The 23,057-nt window shown below is 39.0% G+C and overlaps 2 protein-coding genes across 6 annotated transcripts in view; one reads left to right on the top strand and one right to left on the bottom strand.

The window, feature by feature from the left end:
• The window catches only part of LOC118427409, a 36,833-nt gene extending 19,697 nt beyond the window's left edge, over positions 1-17,136 (bottom strand). For all 4 annotated transcript variants that reach the window (XM_035837197.1, XM_035837198.1, XM_035837199.1 and 1 more), the window contains exons 1-6: positions 16,957-17,136; positions 15,134-15,234; positions 13,135-13,248; positions 10,951-11,038; positions 10,309-10,348; positions 5,313-5,434 (exon numbers count right to left, since the gene is read on the bottom strand). In XM_035837197.1, coding sequence (XP_035693090.1) covers positions 5,313-5,434; positions 10,309-10,348; positions 10,951-11,038; positions 13,135-13,248; positions 15,134-15,207 — 438 coding nt within the window. In that variant the 5' untranslated portion in view covers positions 15,208-15,234; positions 16,957-17,136. The remainder of the gene's footprint in view (positions 1-5,312; positions 5,435-10,308; positions 10,349-10,950; positions 11,039-13,134; positions 13,249-15,133; positions 15,235-16,956) is intronic.
• Positions 17,137-18,603: 1,467 nt separating this feature from the next.
• Positions 18,604-22,716, top strand: LOC118428296 (translationally-controlled tumor protein homolog). Of its 2 annotated transcripts, XM_035838320.1 has the most exons (6): positions 18,604-18,889; positions 19,031-19,101; positions 19,694-19,884; positions 20,441-20,559; positions 21,068-21,180; positions 21,506-22,716. In XM_035838320.1, the coding sequence occupies exons 1-6, from the start codon at positions 18,616-18,618 to the stop codon at positions 21,506-21,508; spliced, it is 771 nt and encodes a 256-aa protein (XP_035694213.1). In that variant the 5' UTR covers positions 18,604-18,615; the 3' UTR covers positions 21,509-22,716. The 2 variants fall into 2 exon arrangements, with proteins under 2 accessions (XP_035694213.1, XP_035694214.1); XM_035838321.1 differs by lacking the exon at positions 21,068-21,180.
• The last annotated feature ends 341 nt before the right edge of the window (positions 22,717-23,057 follow it).

Below are 23,057 nucleotides of genomic sequence, written 5' to 3'. Positions count from 1 at the left end.
CTGGCCTGAATCTACGTGTGTACGGCGTCATAACCAACGTGGAACGGGGCCTTCTGATTGGTCCGCGGCGCCTGGCTATATGATAATAATATTTGAATTCAAAGATATAGTAATTATATACCATGTACAAAAAAATGTACGTGTATGGCAATACAGTTACAAAAGTCTGGCTCAAATTCTTGTCACTTAGATGGCATGCTTATGTTTGGACAGTGCACAGTTAACTTAACCATGTGAGTAGACTACAAATGTACAATGTGGTATAATGATGTAAAGTTGTTACATATCATGGCTTGAAAACCCTTTTTGGCAATGGGTACACAGGTGCACGTAACCTAAAAAAAACTCAAAACGTAGGCGCATGTCACTAGCCTGAGTACCATCCTCCGCAGAGACCACTGGCTCAGTACTTTCGCTTGCTAACCATGGTGGTACTCAGAAAATAGCAGATGCCATCTGAAATGTATGACCATTTCATTTCACACACACTCAGACATTTACGGCCACGGACAAAAGACACCAGATCGTTGTCTGAAACGTCTGACCGTTTCCAAAATCATTATCCAGTTGCTTGAGTAACTGCTCTTAGGTGTATCTTATTACCTAGATATCTAACGTTCATCAATATACTCAAACATTTATATGACAAAGATTGTACAAAACTTATCCAGTTACTTAAGTAACCTTTGTATTGTGCTACATTATAATAATTAAAAGATTTTGTTCTTTTTTCTTACACAAAGGTTAAGGATAAGAATATGCTGTATACCTGGTGTCAGTGTACAATTTACCTTTACACACTTCACAAACTACACAAATATCTATATGTGCATGGCTTCACACAAAGTTATAAATTAGATGGACAGCTCCAATTTTGGATACACAGAGTACTTCAAGCCTTGCATATCATTTTCTTCATTCTCACACACATATCTGTCAAAGTCTACAATTATGTAAACCCTTGAAAGGACAGCTACATGTATAACATGGCTATTACATATGATTAACCAAAACCCAAGATATAGGTAAAAACTAGGGACTCGTAAAATAAGATGTTCCATGTAAGTTATCGCTCTTTAGGGACCTCCAGTGGCAGTAATCAACCACCACCACGCATCCCTGCTCTGAGCCCTGTTCACCTCCCTGAATGTCAATTTCACTATCCTTCAGGCGTCTCTGCTTTACAGTCTCAATGACACAACCTACAGTTGAGATCAGCTTTACGACTTGCATAATCGTGTGGAACAAAATACCTAGTATACAACAACGCTAAATTCAGTTCAGTTTATCATTTTCTTTTTAGAATTCTTTTTCTCTCTCAAATGGATAACCTACAGTTGGGATCAGCTTTATGACTTGCATAATCATGTGGAACAAAATACCTAGTGCATAACAACGCTAAATTCAGTTTACTATTTTTTTTTGGAATTCTTTTTCTCTATCAAATGGATAATTTACAGTTGGGATCAACTTTACAACTTACATAATTGTGTGGAACAAAATACCTAGTACATAACAACGCTAAATTCAGTTCAGTTTATCATTTTTTAAGGAATTTTTTTCCTCTATCAAATGGATAACCTACAGTTGGGATCAACTTTACGACTTGCATAATCATGTGGAACAAAATACCTAGTGTACAACAACACTAAATTCAGTTTCACTTATATAGTATTTTTTTTTAGAATTCTTTTTCTCTTTCAAATGGATAATCTACAGTTGGGATCAACTTTACAACTTGCATAATTGTGTGGAACAAAATACCTAGTTTACAACAATGCTAAATTCAGTTTCAGTTCATCTTTTTTGCATTTTGCGACTTGCAGTCGCAAAATGCCTTCTATCCATAGTAGTCGCCGTTGTGATGGGGTGATGGAGTGATGTTGAGATGAACGGACCTGTTCAATCCATGCTAAACATTTCTATACCTGTTGAAACAGGCATTTCTTCAACATGTTCGCACTGGCGCAGTGGTTAAGGTTTACGCATTCTAAACCAACGCACCCGGTTCGAATCCGGGGGTAGATTTTTTTTTTTCTTTTTTACATCCATTAAAATACTAATTTTTACATCCATTTGGCCACACCAATTTATTTCTTTGGTTAACGGATTCGCCGCTTCGTTTTTTTGCCGAATAGAAATAAAAATTAAAAAAAAAACTTAAAAATGCCCCGCAACAGAGCTCACTCAAAAACAGGCAGTGTAGTGAAATTTGCTGCAGTTCACGCAAATTTTAACAGGTGGCGTCTAGATCTAGATTCAGGCACATATGTGAATCTCTCCATGCGCCAATATCAGGTTTAGTTACTCTGTTCTATTTATATGACATTCTAATAACTAGAAAAAAAACGTTCACACACGCAAACATTGGCAAAATGCCAGCTTTTTTAAAAGCACTTGTTTTTATAGAATTCTTTTTCTCTATCAAATGGATAACCTACAGTTGGGATCAGCTTTATGACTTGCATAATTGTGCGGACCAAAATATGTAGTACATAACAACGCTAAATTCAATTTCAGATATCAATTTTTGGGAATTCTTTTCCTCTATCAAATGGATAATCTACAGTTGGGATCAACTTTACGACTTGCATAATCATGTGGAACAAAATACCTAGTGTACAAGAACACTAAATTCAGTTTCACTTATATATTTTTTTTTTTTTTTAGAATTCTTTTTCTCTTTCAAATGGATAATCTACAGTTGGGATCAACTTTACAACTTGCATAATCATGTGGAACAAAATACCTAGTTTACAACAACGCTAAAATCAGTTTCAGTTTATTACTTCTTTTTAGAATTCTTTTTCTCTTTCAAATGGATAACCTACAGATGGGATCAACTTTACGACTTGCATAATCGTGTGGAACAAACTACGTAGTTCATAACAACGCTAAATTCAGTTTCAATCTATCAGTTTATCAGACATTTTTAATTCAGAATTTTATCTTCTCTATCAGATGGATAGTTTAAGTCTGGATAGTCAGGATACTTATTTTCAGCATTAATTTGATTTATCTAATACATAGATTTGAAAAGCTGGCTAGACATTTTGGCGAATTAATCCAATTAGCCTGCATCAATTTAGTTGTAATTTCAGTTTGTCAAAAAAATCATTAGGCTTAATTGGAGAATAAGCTTTCAAGCTTATTCCAAGCAGAGTGTTTCTATTTTGGCACACTTTTAGCTTCTGTGGTTTCAGTATCACAATTGAGTTTAAAAATCAGCACAATCACAATATGGTTTGGCTATGATTCAGAAATAAAACGTAATGCTCAGGGGAGAACATAAAACGCACTAGTCTGAAGATGCTAATGAACATTTGCATGTCTGGTTTAAAAAAAGATAAGTATCAATGCCAAGGTAACAGTACATAAATAGCAACAGGTATAAGTGTAATATAGCCATTAGAAACAGAAACTGTGCTATCCCGCTGTTGAGAGAAGACCTATCAAGAAAGCTATTGTAGATGTATGTAATTATAAAACATACCTTTGCCAAATAAACCAGGTTTGTTATGTAGAATGATGTCTGTAGACATAAATGTGTTACTCATTATATTTTATTTTATATGCCTGGAGTTGGTTCATAACATTTTGCCATTGCTTATACAAATTAGATCCCTATTTACATACTATTTAATTGTATCAAGCATCACTTAAGCTGTCGATCAGCATACCAAAAATCATGATGATCCTTTCAATCCCTTCTTGACTTATTGTATTTTAAAGTAGGAAACTAAACCGCCTCCTGCAGTTTAAGAAAAGATGTTAGCGGACCCAAACATACACCTCTTACTCTCTGCCATCTTTCTCAGTTACATATGTGACAAGTTTGAAAGTCCTATCACGGAATACAGTGGATTTATCAACTTTCCTCATTAATTATGCAAATTAGCTGTTAATTTGCATAACTAGTATCTCATTATGTAAGGTTTTACTTAGGCTATCTACATACCAAAAATCATGACGATCCGTCAACACGTTCATATTTTTTTATCAATTATGCAAATGAGATCATCATCTGCATAATTAATATGAATTGATATTTCTGTCTTTCTCAGCTACACATGTGACAAGTTTGAAAGTCCTATAATGCAATGCAGTGGATTTACACATTTTCCTCATTAATTATTCAAATTAACCGTCGATTTGCATAATTAGAATTCCATCATGTAAGTCTTCCCGTTGGCTATCTACATACCAAAAATCATGACGATCCGTCAACGCGTTTATATTTTCTCATTAATTATGCAAATGAGACCGTCATTTGCATAATTAACATGCATTGATATTTCTCTCTTTCTCATCTATACATGTGACAAGTTTGAAAGTCCTATCATGAAATGCAGTGGATTTAGAAACTTTCCTCATTAATTATGTAAATTAGTTCATGATTTGCATAATTAGTATTTCATATTGTACATTGTTACTTGGGCTATCTACATACCAAAAATCGTGATGATTCATCAACACGTTCTCGAGTTATTCTCGTCCAAAGTTTGAAAGGAAATCGGCGACTGCAGTTCCAAACAAGCCGCTAGGGGGTCTAAACTCATAGTACTTACTCTCTGCCCCAAGGGCTATCTACCACTCAAAAATCATAACCACGGCATGTCCAGAACACGAGATATCAAAAATTGAGGTTCTGCTGCAGTACCTTAGCAAGCCGCTAGGGGGCCCATTATCGAACTTGACCTTCGTTTTCCCGACCCCTATCCACCTACCAAATATCATCGGGATCCATCCAAGGCTTCTCGAGTTATGCTGTTAACACACAGACACACAGACTCACAAGCCTAAAACATAACCTTAGCCATTCTGGCAAAGGTAATTAATAGATTTAGATTACAGTTGTAGATACCCTGGGACCGTTATTTCCACAGTTACTCTGTCCTAACTCCTAAGGGCTGAACAGTGGGCGCACACTTCATGCAATTAATCAGTCTGGCAGTTTTTTTGGTCCGACTTTTTCTTGGAAAGTATTGGCCCAAAGAAGCATTACGAAAACTTTCCTAGAATTCACACAGACACATTAGAGTAGGGAACGCCATGCCATACCTTCCATGCACATTATGTACAATGCAAAGAAAAACTACAGGGCCCAAGCTTACGCCACTTCATTCCAATCACAAGACCTATCTACCATGATTAAAAAATCGTGACGACAGCTTGTAAAGCCAACGAGATATCAGAGCCAAAAGTTTGGAACTGCTCCACTGCAGCACTATATAAGCCACAAGGGGGCCCAAAATCTAATCATTTTGGGGTCTCTGAGGACTGATGTCTGAAGAATAACAGTTTACACTTACCAAGACTGCCTTCTTGGCCTCACACTGCCCACACGGTGTTCCCTTGACTCTGGCGGAGGATGTTGTGTTTGCCAGGAGGGACGCGGAGAAGGACGACCGTGCTGAGGTCTTCTGCACTGGCTCTGCGGAGGCCACACAGGATACAGATTAAGCCACAGCAAGTACATTTTAGGGGTGACATAAGGGTGCTCATTAATTTTCGCCTGATTGCAGGAAAAAAAAAACAAGAATTTTTCCTTTGGGGATGGTCAGATCAAAATGGGCAAACATGTTGTGTTGTAGCGTAATAATCACACTTGTAAAAGGGACTAGGTAGACATATTGTACTGTAGTTGCAGAAGTGAAACTTGTTGGATAGTTGTAAAAGTGCCACCAATATGGAAGCCATGAATGTACTTGCCAGTTTGGCAAGTGATACCAGTGTACCACACTAGTATCACTTTTACTACACTAGTTCACTTCTTAAATACAGGAATGAATGCCTTGTTAGTTATGATGCCACGTTTTGTCTCTTCAAATCTTGTTACAACGTTTATGGTGTCTATTCTGAAAAATTAGCCATCTTGTTTTTTTTTACCCATCTTGTTTTTTTTTGCACTATCTCATTATATTTGCATTCTACATAGGATGTCATCCATAAAAATTACTTGCTGTGGCCTTAAGTTCAGTTCAGGATGAAGGCTATATATCTCTATTACATTCTAGTTTCCACATGATGTGCACCACAAAGTGCATATTTTGTACCCGTTCATCCCGCAGACTCAGACAATTTGATAACATTTGGCTGGGCAGGAATATTTCTTTACTTCCTCATGCGCGTAATATAGTTGTAGACCTTCACATTCAGAAACTTTCAACGGATACAAAGGTGTGAGGTATCAGCATTCCTCCCGCATTGCCAATTTCCAGACCATTATTGTACATGTAAGTGTAAATGCTTTAAAAAGCATCTGTACTCTCTGTTACTAGTCTGTGTAACACAAACTCCGCTGTCCAGGGCTGTGACGGGACCGGCGGATGTTGGGCGGGCTGCTATAAGTGAGATTTAATCAGGCTACTCTGTTACAAGCAGTGGAAGATTGCATATACATGTAGATGTAGCTATATAGTGCGCTAGACTCACACTCACAGGTTTGGGATCAATTTCTTTCACTTTAACAGTTGTAGACAGTAAAGAAATTACTTTCAGTTTCAAAGCAACTGTTGTAGACAATACAGAGTGAAAAGTGAAGGACTTTGATCACATCATGGAAGCATTATGAAAGAAGGTATATTACCAGGTATGCTACGTGTGTGTGGGTTGAGTCTACATCTAGTAATTCATGTCTACATGTACTAGCTTGGTCAGAGGTTCCTTGTGCTCTTTGAATGAGAATGGAGTCTAATCATTATTCATCCATGTACGAACTGCTGTTCATCCATGTATGAATCGTGAAAGACATTTGGCATATACTCAGAACAACGTCAATACTTTCAATACTCAGTACAATGTCAACTTCAGCCTAGTGTGGCAGAGGCAAAGTCACTCTTAGCACATTTCTGAGTAACATCCATTGGCATAATACACGTCGGTTTACTGCAATTTCTCAAGCAATGCTAATTTGGCAAATGATCAACGCATCATTTTCTCCAGTTACATGTTGCTGTTACAGCTTACCTTTGCCACTTCTTCTGTGTAAATTATTTTGTCTCTCTGGTCCTGCTAAAAACATAATATCGTAATTGGAACACACCGCGGAATTGCACGGAGAACGGGCGCGTGGTTGGAAGGGGGTGCATAATACCGGTAGGAAGAAACACGGCACAATTAACTGCCGCTATGGACCTTTATACATCCTCTGTTGTTCCTTTCTTTCCTGTTAGTAGTTGCACAAAACAAAAATCTGCATGAGCATACAAAAAGTCATGAGAAATTGGGCGTATACTGACAAGAATTTTCATTTAATTTTGGTCCGTCACAACCGCTATGACGTAAAACTTTACTGCTGGCCGTAGCATTAAAAATGGCGGGAAAATGCCGGCGTACGTTCAATTTGACCCATTCAGCCGTAGATCCGGGCGATAATGCAACGGTTCCTCACACTTTTACACGAGTTGTAGGTCACCAAAAGAAATTCAAGATTGCTGTTGAATCATGCTCGTCTTGTGCCGTGAGCACATGTGATTATTATCTACAAATCTGGCGATGAACGTGACAGTGTGTTTGTCCCACGACGAGCTCGCCTGCCCCGAAAATGACCTGAAAACTTTTGGCCTTGTTGTCTTCGAATGCATTGTTATCGTTGCTTTGTAAATTATGTATTGGACACCTAGATGTCTGAAGTGTGCATACCTCAGAAATAACTATTGTTGCATGTGTAGATCTCTTTAAGTTCCACTATTTTTAATCGACCGGTATAAGGCTTATGACCGGTATTATGCCAATGCATGTTATATTTCGTGCAATTATCTGGCTGGTGCAATAATGCGAAGTTATCTAGCTGCAGCTGGACAGCACTGGTTTGGGATTTGGGGATTCCGTGCAGTTAACAGAGGTGTGCGTTAATCCATTGTGCAATTAACTGGCGTCTACTGTATTGTGATGCACAATTCATGCAGCATGTACTATCCATTAACTCAGCTCAGGTATACGAAAGTCATTTTAAAAACTATAAAGCACATGACATAATGTGTTTCCCTGGCCTTTCCCAGAACCTACTATTATCAGAATATGTCATGCAGAGAGGGAAGAAAGTGAAGTTTGCCTGAAGCTAAATGGATAACTCAGGACGCATGGTGTGTAACTAATAACTTTGATACCCACGGAGGGGGCAGGAGTATTACATGATGTACACGTATGTCATGTACAATTCTACAGCAGCTAGTTCAGGTCGCTGACACTTCATTACTTCTTGCTCTGGGACCTGCGATACCACTAGCTGCAGGCGTATATCACCATCCCTTAGGCGACATTAATTTCATTTCTTTGTTGTGAGATTTCCCAATTTGCTCATGATTTTAAGATATCATTTTGGGCACATACTGTAAATGTTGAAATTTTCCCAGTGGTTTTGCATTCGTGGCTTTTGCAGTGACCTCTAACAGAAAACTTAAGACAAACGCAAAAGAGCAAATTAAAGAAGAAAAAAACATGGTGACTGCAAACACTCCATTTCCTACCTACTGCAAAATCACACCTTGGAACTTAAAGTAAGCTGTTGTGTAGAAATATTGCTCCATGAATTTATTCAAATACTGCATACACAGACAGTACTACATGCAGTGGATTCCAAAGTAAAAATCGTACTTTTGTTTCTTTTGCCCTATAAATGCACAATTCATTTTCTACAAAAATCTGAGAACCAAGGAATCACATTAGCATTGCCATACAGCAATAGACTGGACATTAAGATGGAAAAAAAGAGTAAATGTTAGCTCCTTGTACTAAATGAAAATCCCTGAGAGAATACTTGTGTTATCACCATTAAATTGTCACTGGAACTACATGATTGTACATACATTAAGTTGTATGCAAATGTAGCCTCAATCAGTGCACACTGAAACTCAAAGACTCTACAAGTATGTGAATGTGCATCTTCCCCGTCATCATGTACGTAATACTATATATATATATATGCCCTCACTAACATAGTCATTATAAAGAGGCCATTATTCTTTATCTGAACCCCACCATATGGCAGCAGGTAGAATGAAGCCTGGCAGTGGGTGTTAAAGTCAATGTCTGCAGACTGAAGTACCCTCAAGTCCTGTTTTAAGGACATTCGCTCCAAGCTTGACTTTCTGGCGCTCTGTGTAAAGTCACTGAATACACGTATATTATGTAGGACAGGTTCAATCCCTTCAGCCCTTTAGTGTAGTACATGAATAGTCTCTGACACACCTGTACAGCCAAACGGAATATAAGACACACACTTTGAATTACATTAAAGGATTATTGTTTTATCTCTGAAACATTTTTAAAAAATCAGATAGATTTTTTGGTAACATTTTATGCTGTATCTGCTGTGTAATGTAACTGTCAATCTTATTTCAAGGTTACCTTCTTGAACATTCTCTAATAGTGTGTGTGGGGGGGGCATAGTACTGTAAATGTATTTAAGTTCGCGGGGATTTAATTTTGCGGTAGCAGGAAATAGGACTTTTCGCAGTGGTTTTAAGTTCGCGGTAGCACTATGCACTATAGTCTCTTACTGCCATGGAAAAATGTTCACCGTGGTTTTAAGTTCGCGGTGAAGCGGCCACCGCAAAAACCGCGAACATTAAACCACCGCAAAAGTATCTGCATTTACAGTAGATGGTTTATCCTGATTGCAGTGCATCCATCTTAGTTAGATTGCACTGTAATTTGCTACAGGAAATATGCAATTATTGTCAATACTCATCAACATCCAAACAGCACTAATACCAAAGAATAAAGATTCAAAGAGCTGAATACTGATTTTTTCTAAACCAATATTACAACTTTTCATATTTGGCTAATCTGATAACTAATATCTGTTACCTGTTTGTTATACCATTGTTAGTATCAGAGTTTAAAATTCACATTAAGCAAAATTTTTTGGCATGGCTTTAAAATCCTGAAAAGGGTATGTGTTGAGAGCATGTACAACGTTGCCCGGAGTTACATGCTTAAACTTACTTGTAGCTCATTAATAAAAACAGCCCGTAAACTAGAAGGGGAAAATTTTGGGCCAAACTGCAGAAAGTTTTCCCCGTAGCCTGTTGTCAAGCTACTCGTACACAATTCGACTATAGACCCGTCCTATAGTATTGAGAGTGACAAAACAAAACAAAAATTGCTCATACTTACAATATCCAATCTAAGCTCTGATTGGCTAATGACACCCATATTAACAATAATAACATTACTAATATGCAATAACAGAAGAAAAATAATGAAAAAGAATAGACCAGCAAAAACAATATGCATTCCCCTAATGGAGAAAAACATTAATATGAGCCTATCCACAAGGGTGCTCTATACATGTACACGTACCTATTGGTTCATCCTTCAGTACTTTCAACTTCCGGGGTTTCTGTAACATAAATAATCAAAATATCATTAACGCCAAAAGATACCAAAGATCCTTCTGTTTTTCAACAGTTACATTTTTATGCTGACTAGCAAAGATGATTACAAAATATTTACAACAATTTACTAGTATTAAGTAAGCTGTTGATAATGTTAACATGTCACTATTGAAATTCTTGCCAAAAATTAGCAAAATCATACAATGATATCACAGCTTGGACCAAAATGTAAAATCAACAAGCCCTAAGTAAATAAATGTTACAATACAGTATGTTTTTGTATCATTACATCAAGGGAGTCATCCAACAGTACATCCATGATTTCATTATCAAATCAATTCTAGGTTAACGATGGTTTCTGACATCACTTACTTTTCACTCTCTTGATTTGAAAAAAAATATTGCATTGAATAATACGACAATAGCAGCTCACACCTTACGAGAATTAACTAAAAGACCTAAGAAATAACTGACAATACATCACACATTATTGAATGATGAGTAAATCTTAAACGTACTACTTACCTTAAAGCAGCTGAAACAGCTACGCATATACATGTAAAGGAATTAAGACGCAGTACCCAGTGGCATATGGCTAACAACGCACCTTGTCAGCTCTCTTCTTAAGCACGTCTTGAGCATGGGTGGTCAGAGATCCTTTCTTCCCAGACTGCCAGATAGTGCCTCCCTGACGCCTACACAACCAAGGCAAGATGATAAGGCTTTCACCACAGGCGCATTATCATTTCTGGAATTACACCAACCTGCTTCTCTGCAAATGGAGTTGATGCTCCTTGAGATGGACACAAAGAGTGACTCTTTCGGGGATCAGAGACGGAACGTGACGTAAGGTTTTCAATAGACAATGCGTAGTTCTAACAGTCTAGCGATCGTAGAGCTGTTGACTCAATTGTTCACTGACAAATCAAGCTTTTGGTGTCAAATTTCAGTTGGTAATGGATGGAATGGTGAGGGGATGCAGTGCTACGGAGAACCCCTTTTAGTGCCCAAGAAACGAGCAGGGAATCACAATGTGGCTTTTAGCAATGTGGGCAACACGCTGGGCTCTACGTAATCCTGGTCTTAAGTGCCCCTCATCTTAACATATTGGACAAGAGGCCCCCTCACCACCTACACAGCCATGGGGCTTTACCCTGGGGGTCGTGTCTAACACCATATTGTGCAAAACTGTTAAGTGTGTCACAAATAGAAGGTCTGCCGTCCCCATATCACGGCCTCACAGTGTATATATTTTACAGTCGCTTCCTCACAGAAAACATAGATTACTGGCCATGGGTAAACGACTTGACACGGTGATGGAAAATCCTCCGAGACCGTTTGTCATCACGCGGTTACGGAAGGGGAATGACGTTTACGGTCCAATGATGGCGGTCTTGACGCTCTCAACAAATCCTCAGTGTGCATGCAGCAATGTTACTTGCCTACGTAAAACTATGTGTACTTAGGCACATGCTGTAGAATAATGAATAGAAAAAGGTGCCCACACGCACAGTGACTTGAATATGCAAAGACTGTATCTTCCCCGTAATGTTGATAATATGGTGGTTAGTGGAGCAAGTAGTCTAAATGACTAGTTATTATCTGAGCTTTATGAAAGGTTCATAATAGGTCTCATTCAAACATTTCATGATTCCGACTTGACTAGAATACTAATAAGCGATTCCTGGCATGATGGGGCCAAAGTGTCAAGATATGACTTATGCATACAACAAATACAGTGTACTAGTACTAACATGAATGCAAAAATGAAGCAAAATATAATTCCATTATTCTAACATCTTGCGATGCTAGATCTGACAGCATACACAGAAACTATTGTCTTATTAAATTTCCTGACCCATAATAGGTCCACAATTGAATTTTGAGTCTACCATGGAGTAAAATGTATACTCAAGGGTATTCATGAAAGGTTATTCTTTCATTAGAGGGAGGATCTCTAACATGTTAAACTTACATTTCCCAGCTAAAGATACATGTATCTAACTATACAGTGCACCATGATAGTGAAACACAGATTTGCAATTATGCAATAACCTCAGCCTAAAACTGAAGATAACACTAGCAGTCCACATTCCATACTGATGTTTACAATGCACATTCACTACATCTATACTTTAAAGCACAACACCTACACAGGTCAATAACCTATTTTGCTAGCACAAAACATTTTCTGCTTTACTTTGGGCCGCATCAGTCAAGTTTTCCTCCCAACCTTCTGCTGTCCACTACCTAAGATTTTACATTTAATTTAAGATGTATGAGAACCAATGAAATAACTGGATGTGGCATAATGACATATTCCAGACAGTCAATCCCACAACTACTTGTTAGCTTGGCTGTTATTGGTCCAGCTTACTATACACAGAAAGTATTAGCGTTTGTTAAATGCAGGGCTCGAAATACTGGGTGCATGTGCACCCAGGTGCACCCAAAATTGGAACTGTGCACCCAATTATTTTCTGTGGGTGCACTGGTGCACCCAAATATTTTCTTACGTTTATGTATGTAAAGATATCAAAGACGTTAGTATACTAGTATACATCATATTCTTGACATCTACATTTTGTAAGTATTAGAAAGATAATAAAGATGTCTGCATGGTATTTGTTTAAGAATTTGATAGCTTGTAACTAAATTTTATTATTAGGTTATCACTTAAGCTTAAGTGGCGCACCCAAAACTTTTTTGTGCACCCAACTTTTTAAGCTGGGTGCACCAGAGCACCTAATCCCAAAAATGAATTTCCGGCCCTGGTTAAATGCTAACTTACTCTCTCTCCTCTTTCTCCATTCGCATGGCTGCCTTGAGCTGGTGTAGTCTTGCCTCCATTTGTTGGTTATCGACCTCCAACTGTAGGTTTTGGGCTCGGACCTCCTTCACATCCCTGTAGTCACACAGAAACAGTATGAAGTGTAAACAGGTAACATTTGCAGGCAAATGCACACCTTGACAGTGATTACCTTCACATGGTCTAGCCTAACAAACTACTGCTCTGTTTATTTACTGTAAATGTTTTTAAGTTTGCGGGGATTTAATTTTGCGGTAGCGGGAAAAAGGACTTTTCGCGGTGGATTTACTAGTAAGTTCGCGGTAATACCATAGATTGCAATCTAATATCATAATAGAAAAATGTTCGTGGTGGTTTTAAATTCGCGGTGAAGTGGTCACCGCGAAAACCGCGAACATTAATCCACCGCGAACATTTCTGCATTTACAGTATATTCAAACAATTCATGCATTTGGTGACCCAGCCCCTCCAACTCTGTCCTGCCACTTGCAACATACATTACGATGCAATCAAACACCATAGAGTGTCTGCTATCATGGTGACAATCCTCTGGTCAAAGTCATTGACCTTATTTGTAAAGTGGATGGAACTTAGAAGAGGAGAAGAGACCAAAACAATACAATGTATGTTTCCCTTCTGTGAAAGTAAATATAACAAGATGTGTGGTTGATAGCTCATCATGCTTCTTGGTCATGCAGAAACAAGGCAATCACGGATGGCAGACTGCACAATCTTGATAGTCAGTATGTGCACCCTCTGACAGAAGATACAGAAACTGCACATACATTGCAGAAGCATTCAATCTCAGTCTCTGGGGAACCGGTTTTCTGCGCGTGGAGAATTTGCGCGTGCGCGTGAAAAATCTGCGCGTGAAAAAATAAAGTTCCTGAAAATGTGCAGCAAGGAATTCTAAGGCATAAAAATGTGAACCTAATATACAATTTCCCATCTGTTACCTGAATTTTGGGTTAAAAAAAAAAAAGATTTTTAGATCCCTTGGGAATAGGTTGATTTGCATATTTTGAACATTTCAAAATCAAGTAAATTTGACAGAAATACATAGAAAAATTACACATACGATGTTTTAGATTATATGATGTAACAATTTTAGGCTTTTCTCCATTCTAGAAGCTTAATTTCATCTTTTTTGAAGCAGATTGTTTCACGCGCAAATTTCAAACTTTTTTGCGCGTGAAAACTTAACATCTAAAAATCACTTGAAAAGCACTCAGATCAAGATTTTGTACTCTAGAATGCAACAATATGATACTTGATTCCATTTTGTGCCATCTTGTTTGAGGGTTTAAGTATAAAACTGCAAAAACGTTTTGAATCCCTTGGGAATCAGCTAATTTGCATATTTTCACGCGCAGATTTTTCACGCGCAAGTTTTCACGCGCAAGTTTTTTACGCGCACAAAACCCCAACCCCAGTCTCTGACTCACGGTGAGTCTGACATGTATTATATAATACATAGAGACAGGCACACAGACAAAACTTCAACATAACAAAATTAGTGGAAATCTTTCATTGCTAATTGAAACTAGAATATTACTGTAGCATGCATCAAGGGCATCCTATTTATATTATTGAGTTACATATACAATAGCAATAGTAATTTCCATTGATATTCATGATTACCCTATGGTTCATTGATACAACCAAATATATTGTTGCTGTGAAGACAAGTTTTATAAAAAGGCTTTGCCATTATTCTGTTATATCATGTACCATAAATTCACTTACTTTTGTGGTGGTTTTATTTGAATTTGCAATAGGGAAGAAAAGGAGGTTTTCAGGTTTTTCGTTTAAAGTTATAGTTCAAACAATTCTGTAGTGCAGTAAAAAAAAACACTGAAAAATTATACTCAATTTCTAAAAAAAAGATTCATGCCACAAACATCTCAAGCTGAAAATTAAGTACTGGCGATATGAACAATATAAACTTCAAGAAAGCATTTGAGCATTCAAAGATACTTACTTGCGATGTAATCTCATAGATGCTGGTTCTTTACTAGAAGGAGTAAAACTGAACCCTGGCGCTCCACTATACATGGCTATAAGTGTCAGCTGTTGCCACTCCTGTAGATTCAAAAGACAAAAAAAATGAGTGATCAATTTTTGTCACTACTGACCTACAAACATGTACATTATTGTGATACATAAAATAAAGGGTTCTAATGTTCTTTCAGTTGCTGTTCACATGAATCTTGCCCACTTTGACTATAGTATCCGAATGAGTCAGACTCTTTAGAGTGGCGGCGGCTGGCTAACCTTGTGTCTAACGGCAAAATTTACAGTCTTTGATACGGAGTAAAATTCACAAAAAAAAGCCTTTTTCTTTGTATTATTTGCTGAGACTTAAATGGGGATAAACCAATCTTGCAAGACTGGTTATCTCCAAGCAGATATGCGGTGGAATTTTGTAAATATCATTTGCTGTGTCATAACTTACATTATGTCATACCTGTGATGCAAAAACGTTCGATACGGGTGTTCCGGACCGGGCCAAAACTTCCGTATCGCACAGGTTCGAAAGGCGTATCACACGGGCTCCATTCGAATAAATCAAACTGTTTCGAGCGGGCCGAGTGCAGCGCCATCGAAAGCTCGAATACCTGATTCGGACATTGGAACATTACTATTGCAACACTTTTTGTTCGAAGGCACCAAATTTGTTCAACTTCTGGCGCATTACGCATCAAAACAGGGGTTTTCTCAGGTGGCTATTGTCCAGGGCAAGTGAAAGTGCTGTTCGGGCAAGTGCATGTCCTACCCCACTTGTCCGATCGGGCAAGTAAGATTTTTCCATTGATTTTAGTGCAATTTTGATAAACTTGTTACCACGAAATCGTCTTCCGGGAGGGACGTAAAACGGGGGTCCCGTGCTCGAGGAGGTGCCTCGACCACGTTAATCAGCCTCATTACTCATAATGGGTACCTACTGGCTGGCAAAATACACCTGGTGATTATTATTATTATTATTATTATTATTTTTACAGTCATGACATTAAGCAATTGTCTACAGAGAATTCCATTGCTGGAAGTGAAAATGCATATACTAGTAACAGTGACATTTGAATTTTGGGCAAGTGAAAAATTGGTTCGGGCAAGTATATTTTTTATGTGCTTGCCCGATAGGACAAGTGGATTTTAGAAAACTTGTTCAACCCTGGTATGACATAAATAAAATACAACACGGTGTATTCCGTATCACCCGAGGTACAAGCCCAACCGCAGGTCGGATCGCCCGACAGCCGAATGACTAGACTGTGGTCACAAATGTATCTTATATATATATAACGTTATATATATAAAACTATAATCAATACCATGGCCAAGGAATTGCAATATGATTAGAAAAAATGTGTAAACATTTATCTGCAGAAAAGACAAACTGTATCTCAGCACATGTTACTGTGGCACATCAACAAAAGTCAAAGTACAGGAATAGGCAAAAATATCAACGTTAGCGTTAACGTTATATATTAAAAGTAAAAGATATGATTTATAAACATATTGTTTCGATTGTCTTGGTAAATAGTTCAAAACGGAACAGGTATTCGGGTAAACAAATATTAACCACCCCATTGCTGAACTTTGACAAAGTCAACCTAAAATGCTACTACAAATTATGTACATTAAACTTACTATAATTTAGTATTTTACACGTAATTAACAGTTCATTATCTATGCTGACGAGTGTCGATGGGCTTGTCCGCGTCCGGTAACCTGGTTACCCATTCATAATATCGTCACTTGTACGCAAATAGTCCATCGTATACAGTCAATATTATTACATACCTTATTCAGTAACGTTTAACACTCACACAACCTGCTATGAACGGAGAAAGAAGTTCAAATTCCCTCCCAGGACGTTGACGCCGCTGCCATAGCAAACAAGCCGCAAAAATGGAAACTGAAAAAATGGCGGAAACCAACGTGGACTCTCGCGAGATTTGGCGAGATATCAATTTCCAGTAATATCCGAGCAGATGTGAGGCGCGATATTGTTGCCATCTGCCTAGAGAGTTTCAACACTGTCAGCCGGGATTCTATGAAATCATCTGTTCCAAGTGTTGTGTGGGTATTTTCTATCGGATATTCCTGGTATTCAGGGGAGCCAGGCAGCCAGATAAAGTCTAGATCTTCTATCTACGTCATGCTTTTAGATCAAACTCTCGTGGCCCCGTCTAGAACATGAGACCGTTTCCATGTTTTATTTGATGTTTTCCATAGTATGTTTTCCATAGAATGCTATCTAGAATTAACTCTAATCCCAAAGAAAGAAGAGTATGCGACATACTGACAAATACATTAATACAAATAGCTTTCTACATGTAACAGCCCAAAGTTCGTCCCACTAAAGTTCCTCATGCTTTGGACCATCATTTGCAACGATTGGGTCACTTTGAGAAAGGTTCAGGGTTTAATAGCATTTACTGATTTGCGCGAGGCATCTGACTCTTTGTCAATCGCCGCGAACCAATTTCTTCCAAATCCTTGAAGCAGATGACACTAGTACCACTAGACCGTCATCATCAGTGCAACTTCAGAGCGATCCACGAGGACAAGTTCTGCTGTGTTAGCCGCTCCAGATAGAGAGACAGACGCATTTTTCATTATCAACATTCGAATTCTGCAAATCGACCCTCAGACGCTTTTCTTTTCATTATGCCTTGACGACGCAATGCGGTGACAGGCTTTGACAAAGCCAATGGCGCCCCTAGCGACTCTTCAAATGATCGTTCCTCTATCATGGTTTAACATACGACCCCATGGCCAAACGGCGAGAATTTGCCGTACACAGACGTCTCGCTGTTACTTCACCTAGCTACGTTCAACGGTTGCCATAGCCATCGCTATCAGAATCTCGACGAGAAGGCCTCGAATTTTCTGACGACATTGCTCCTCTAGACTTCATAGATTCATAATGTAGCTCCCAGCAGTCCATATTATTGCTAGAATAGTCACTTGTTTCCACTTGTCACCATTGTTGTTTATACCAAAGTCTTTTATTTTATGTATGTTTACTATGCATTCTGTATGTCCCATGTTGCAAATAAACTTTCCTTGATATAATTCACCCAAGATCAACTCAGCAGAATGCAAAAAGCATACAAATTCAATACAGAACTGCTCCTTGCTAAACTTCGAAGACCAAACAAAGGCATCCGAATCTTAGACATATCGATTTACTTAATAAGAAGGTCATAAACGAGAGGGTTGATACATGTAAATGCACAATGTATTAGGTAGGATGACGGCGCGAAAAAACTTGAACACATATTACGTTTCGGTCATATTTTCTCAACAAACTAAAGTTACAAGGTAAAATTGATGGATATAAGATCACATTGGTGCCTTTCAGATTAAAATATGCTCGTAACCTGGAAAGACAGGTTTTGTAACTCTGTGAGAAGACTGCTAGCACTAGGGTCAGTAACCGGACGACAGGTCACTATGAAAAGTATGAAGACCACGCTGTTTCTATCCCTACTGGCGGGCACACTGCTGTCCAGTAGTGGACAAGGTTCCTCGGTAGCCACTAGGGCTCGATTCCGGGCGGTACGAGAGAAAATCAACCTGCTTGGGGAAATCTTGGAGCAGATCGAACAAGTGGCAGATATGGCCGCCCATCGGGAACTCAAGGACACGTTGACTGCCGGCAGACGTACCTCTCACAGGATCCGCCAACAACCATCCAAACTGATCATTTACAAGGACGTTCTTACAGGTAGGAGACAGTCTTCACTCATATATTGATTGATCTTAAGGACCGTCGTTGTAAAAGCATTCGTTGATTTGGACTTTAGGCCTTCCATATAATCTTCATTTGTGTACAGTATTTGCTTAATTTTTTTCAATTCGCATATAGGTGAAGACATGTTCACCAATCGAAACAAGATAACCGTGAGGGACGATCGGTTCTACGAGGTTGAGTGTAAGGTATGTATTTCTTTCTCATTTGTGAAACTTGAATCAAAGGGACTTTGACTTTGACTTTGACTGGATATTCTTCTTCCTATAATAAATAGCCAGCAAAGTCAGTTTTTCCACTCCATAAGCGGGTATCATTATTCCTCAGAGAATAAATAATCATGCTTATGCTTGAATCAAGTTGTAGAAAAGGATTATTGTCGAAAAGATAAATGAGATATTGTCGAAAAGATAAAGGAAATTTCATCTATCAGAAAATAACACTCACTACTTGAGTAGAATGCCCCTTTAATTAGTGACCTTTTTGCGCTTTATCGTATACAGTCTACGTCACTACATGAAATCTGTCAGATTTCAAGTGACCATTTTCTTGTACTGGGTATGATTACTAAGAAACAAGGGTTCTCTAGTTATGCTGTTGACACACAGACACACACACAGACAAACACGCCTAAAACATAACCTTGCCATTCTGGCGAAGGTAATAACATACAGGGGGCATTCCAGTTGCAGACTTTGAAACAGGATGACCCGAGAAGGGATGAATGATCATGAGTGGATTTGTCAGACTATGTTTGAAACGTATATTCTGTTCTGGCAGACTGTTAAAATGTCTTTCGACGTCGACGACTCTTTTATCGGGGGCAACCGAAACGCTGAGGTAGAGGACGGTGGCAAGTCTGAGCCCGGAAAGATCGGGTGCGATATTGTGGTTGCAAGCAAGCTGGAGTCGGCTTCTTTAATTCACACCGAGGGGGATTATCGTGGATATTTAAAAAAATACACCAAAAAGTAAGTTTACGTACACATTTATCTAGCGCTGCCTGTGTTGGTTATAGTTAACTGCAACATCAAATATTTGGTATGTGGATAGCCCAGACAAAATGAAGGTCAATTGTGAACTAGGTAACAGTTAATCATGAACTGGATAGGTTTTATCAAAATTGCTTGAGTAGATATTACCTTGCGCAAAATTGAGCTGGTAACATCAACTCTCATTATTCCACCAGGTGCCATGATCACCACGTAAGAAAAAAACGTATTGTGACATTCTCAAGATTGTCTTGAAGAACACCTGTAGATATTTTAAGTGTATATACTTCAGGATTACTGATGCTACATTGGTATATCCCTTTAGATAACTTTGAATTCATGTATTTTTCCCGTGTACCCGGTGTGGTGGCGGTATTATGGCATCCGGTGGAATCATGAGAGTTGAAGTTACCTTGCTTATTTATTTACCTAGATATATAACCTTTGTCGACGTTTGATGAAGGTCTAGTTTGCTTTGCTGGTACTGCAGTGGAATTCATGGTCTTTATCTGACTTTTTCCTGTCAACCTGTCAGCATGCTGAAATATCTACAAAAGAACAAACCAGGCAGGGTAGAGGGATTCAAAGCTGCCGCGCAGGCCTGGGCTCAACTCGTTTTGCCGGACAACTTCAAAAACTGGAAGTTCTTCACAGGTATGATATCATATGAAAGTGTAGTCAGCCTCACGTGTAGTTTCCAACCCAAAGGATACACACGCCAAATTTTTCATAACATTGACTCTTGGATATGTTATCACCCCACCTACCCCGACACCGTGGGTAGGTGGGGTGATTTGGATGGTGAAGGTTTGGGCATGTTACCAGACACAACAACCTGGCCAAGACAGTCCTGCAGGGAACAGTAGAGGGAGGGCGTCGTCGCGGACGTCAACGCAAAGCTTGACAGGACAACATCACTGACTGGACGGGCCTCAGCCTACAGGAGAGACTAACCCTGGCTAGGGATAGAAGAACCTGGAGGCAAATCTCGATCTTCATGTCTACCTTGTCCCCCAACGACCTGGAGGTCAAGGGACTAGGTAGGTAGGTAGACTCTTGGCTGGGTTGAAAGTAGGAGATAGATCAAAGTTTAAACAATCAAAGAGTTGGATTCGGTTATCTACAGCTCAACCACAGACGAATAATCTTGTTTGTTGTACAGGGGAAGACGACCAGTATGACATGGAAGGCATGGTGCCGCTGCTGCGTGTCAGGGAGGACGGAGGCACTCCCTACATGCTCTTCATCAAGGACGGCCTGGTAGAAGAGACATATGTCAGTCACGTACAGTACATTTGTAGTATCTAGACATGGGTTCTGATTTAAGCTATTGCTCTGCGTATGGCTGGAACTGTGCGTGCAAGGATATAATTCAATAGATCTAGAAGCTGATCGTCTTCAGGTCTCTCCCTCTTTACCCCCCCCCTCCTTCTCTCTCTCTCTCTCTCTCTCTCTCTCTCTGTGTGTGCCTGTCTCTGTCTTTCTCTCTCTATGTCCCATCCTATACACTCATCCATTATGACTCTTGCGTAAAGCAGCACAGATGATAATGAACATCAGTATGTTAATAACTTTGGATCCTCTATGTTTTCTTCTCCAGTAAAGTAAGACGAAGACGTGGGACTCCAATCTCAACTCAACTGCCGGTTCCAACTTCAAGAAACACCCAAGCCTTTAGTCGTGTTACATGTGGGGCACAGGCAGCGGTATGCTGGCATGGTGTTTCCTATGTTTCCCAACGAAGAACTCAGGACCGAGGACCTTGTTAGAATGAAGTGCTTGTAGAGTGCCTGCGACTTCCTCCACCGATACTACAATTGTGCTGAGTTCTTCGTTGGTTAACATAGGAAGTCACACCAGCATACCTACAGAAATCCTGCAAGTTGGAAATTACAGTTAAGATTGTTCCAGAATTACTTCTACCAGCACGGATGAGCTTACAACTAAACTTCAAACTGATATTGCTGATAGTATTGTTACCTCCATGAAAAATGGAGCTGTTTAGTCTAAAAGATGTTTGGGGGTATGTCTCAAGATCCGCTGAATGGATTGCGATAGTATTTAGCAGGTGGGTAGGTGGGGTGATTTGGATGGTGAAGGTCAATTTTGAACACCTGTTGATTGACCTTGGTACTGTAGTAGGAAATCTTTAAATATCTTCAGCGCTGAATGTCCTGTGGTCATGATGTCTTGGTGGCAAATACCCGTTGCCATAAAGGTTTAGTGGTGTAAATTTGCCCCCCCCCCTCTAGCTGTTTGCTGTGTTGCTTACTTTTGTGGTTTTTGTTTGGGTCATGGGTTAAAGTTTTATTCTATGTCTATATTCTGGAATTGTGTTGTTGTAGAAATTAGGATGATAAGCTTTATTGCAATACATTGTACCATGTACGATCATCGTGCAATTAAGTTCTTCGTTTCAGCTTCCCACAGTAATTATGACTGTGTATTCTAGTGTCTTCCTGAAAAATCCAACATTCAACACGTTTTACACAATGTACAACTACAAGACTGAATGATAAAAAAGTTCACCTTTGAGTTGACCAGGATGAAGCTTTATTTACATAACATTAACTACTGACACAAGATAAAGCAAGAAATTTAAAAAAAAAAACTCATCTCATGGAAGTCTGAGGTCTTAGAAGTATAGAACGCTTGTTAGTTATGTGGCTTATTTCATTTTAGGTAGTCTGCACCGAGGCTGCGTACGTTAGTTTTGAAATTTGAATGTTTTCCTTTCCTGGACTCAAGTTTTTGTTTTACAACAAGCTAATGTCAAACCTTTATTTCAATAAAACGATCATTGAAAAAATACCCTTATTTTTGCTCATTGTATGGCTACGTCATAAGTTAAATATCGTGACCTTATTACAATGCACTTATATTTACAGCTTATGGATGCGACTTTGCTATATGTCGTGAGAACGTCTTGAAATACACATGTATGAACGGGGAGTTTTCCGTAGATTCCCAGTGGCATATAAGTTAGTATCAACGCCGGCCAAGGAGTATAGCCGGTAAGAGGAGGTCTGCCGCCTATCCGGGAATCTGCTTGGAGATTAGAAAACTAGCCATAGGGGACTTCGGACGGTTTGCTTTTACAGTCAAACCTGTATTCAACAACCACTCAAGGGACCAAGGAAATATGGTTGTTG

Source organism: Branchiostoma floridae, chromosome 12, assembly GCF_000003815.2.
Source record: "Branchiostoma floridae strain S238N-H82 chromosome 12, Bfl_VNyyK, whole genome shotgun sequence".
NCBI lineage: Eukaryota > Metazoa > Chordata > Leptocardii > Amphioxiformes > Branchiostomatidae > Branchiostoma > Branchiostoma floridae.
Note: the sequence above shows the minus strand (reverse complement) of the source record. Positions and strands in the feature narration are given on the sequence as shown.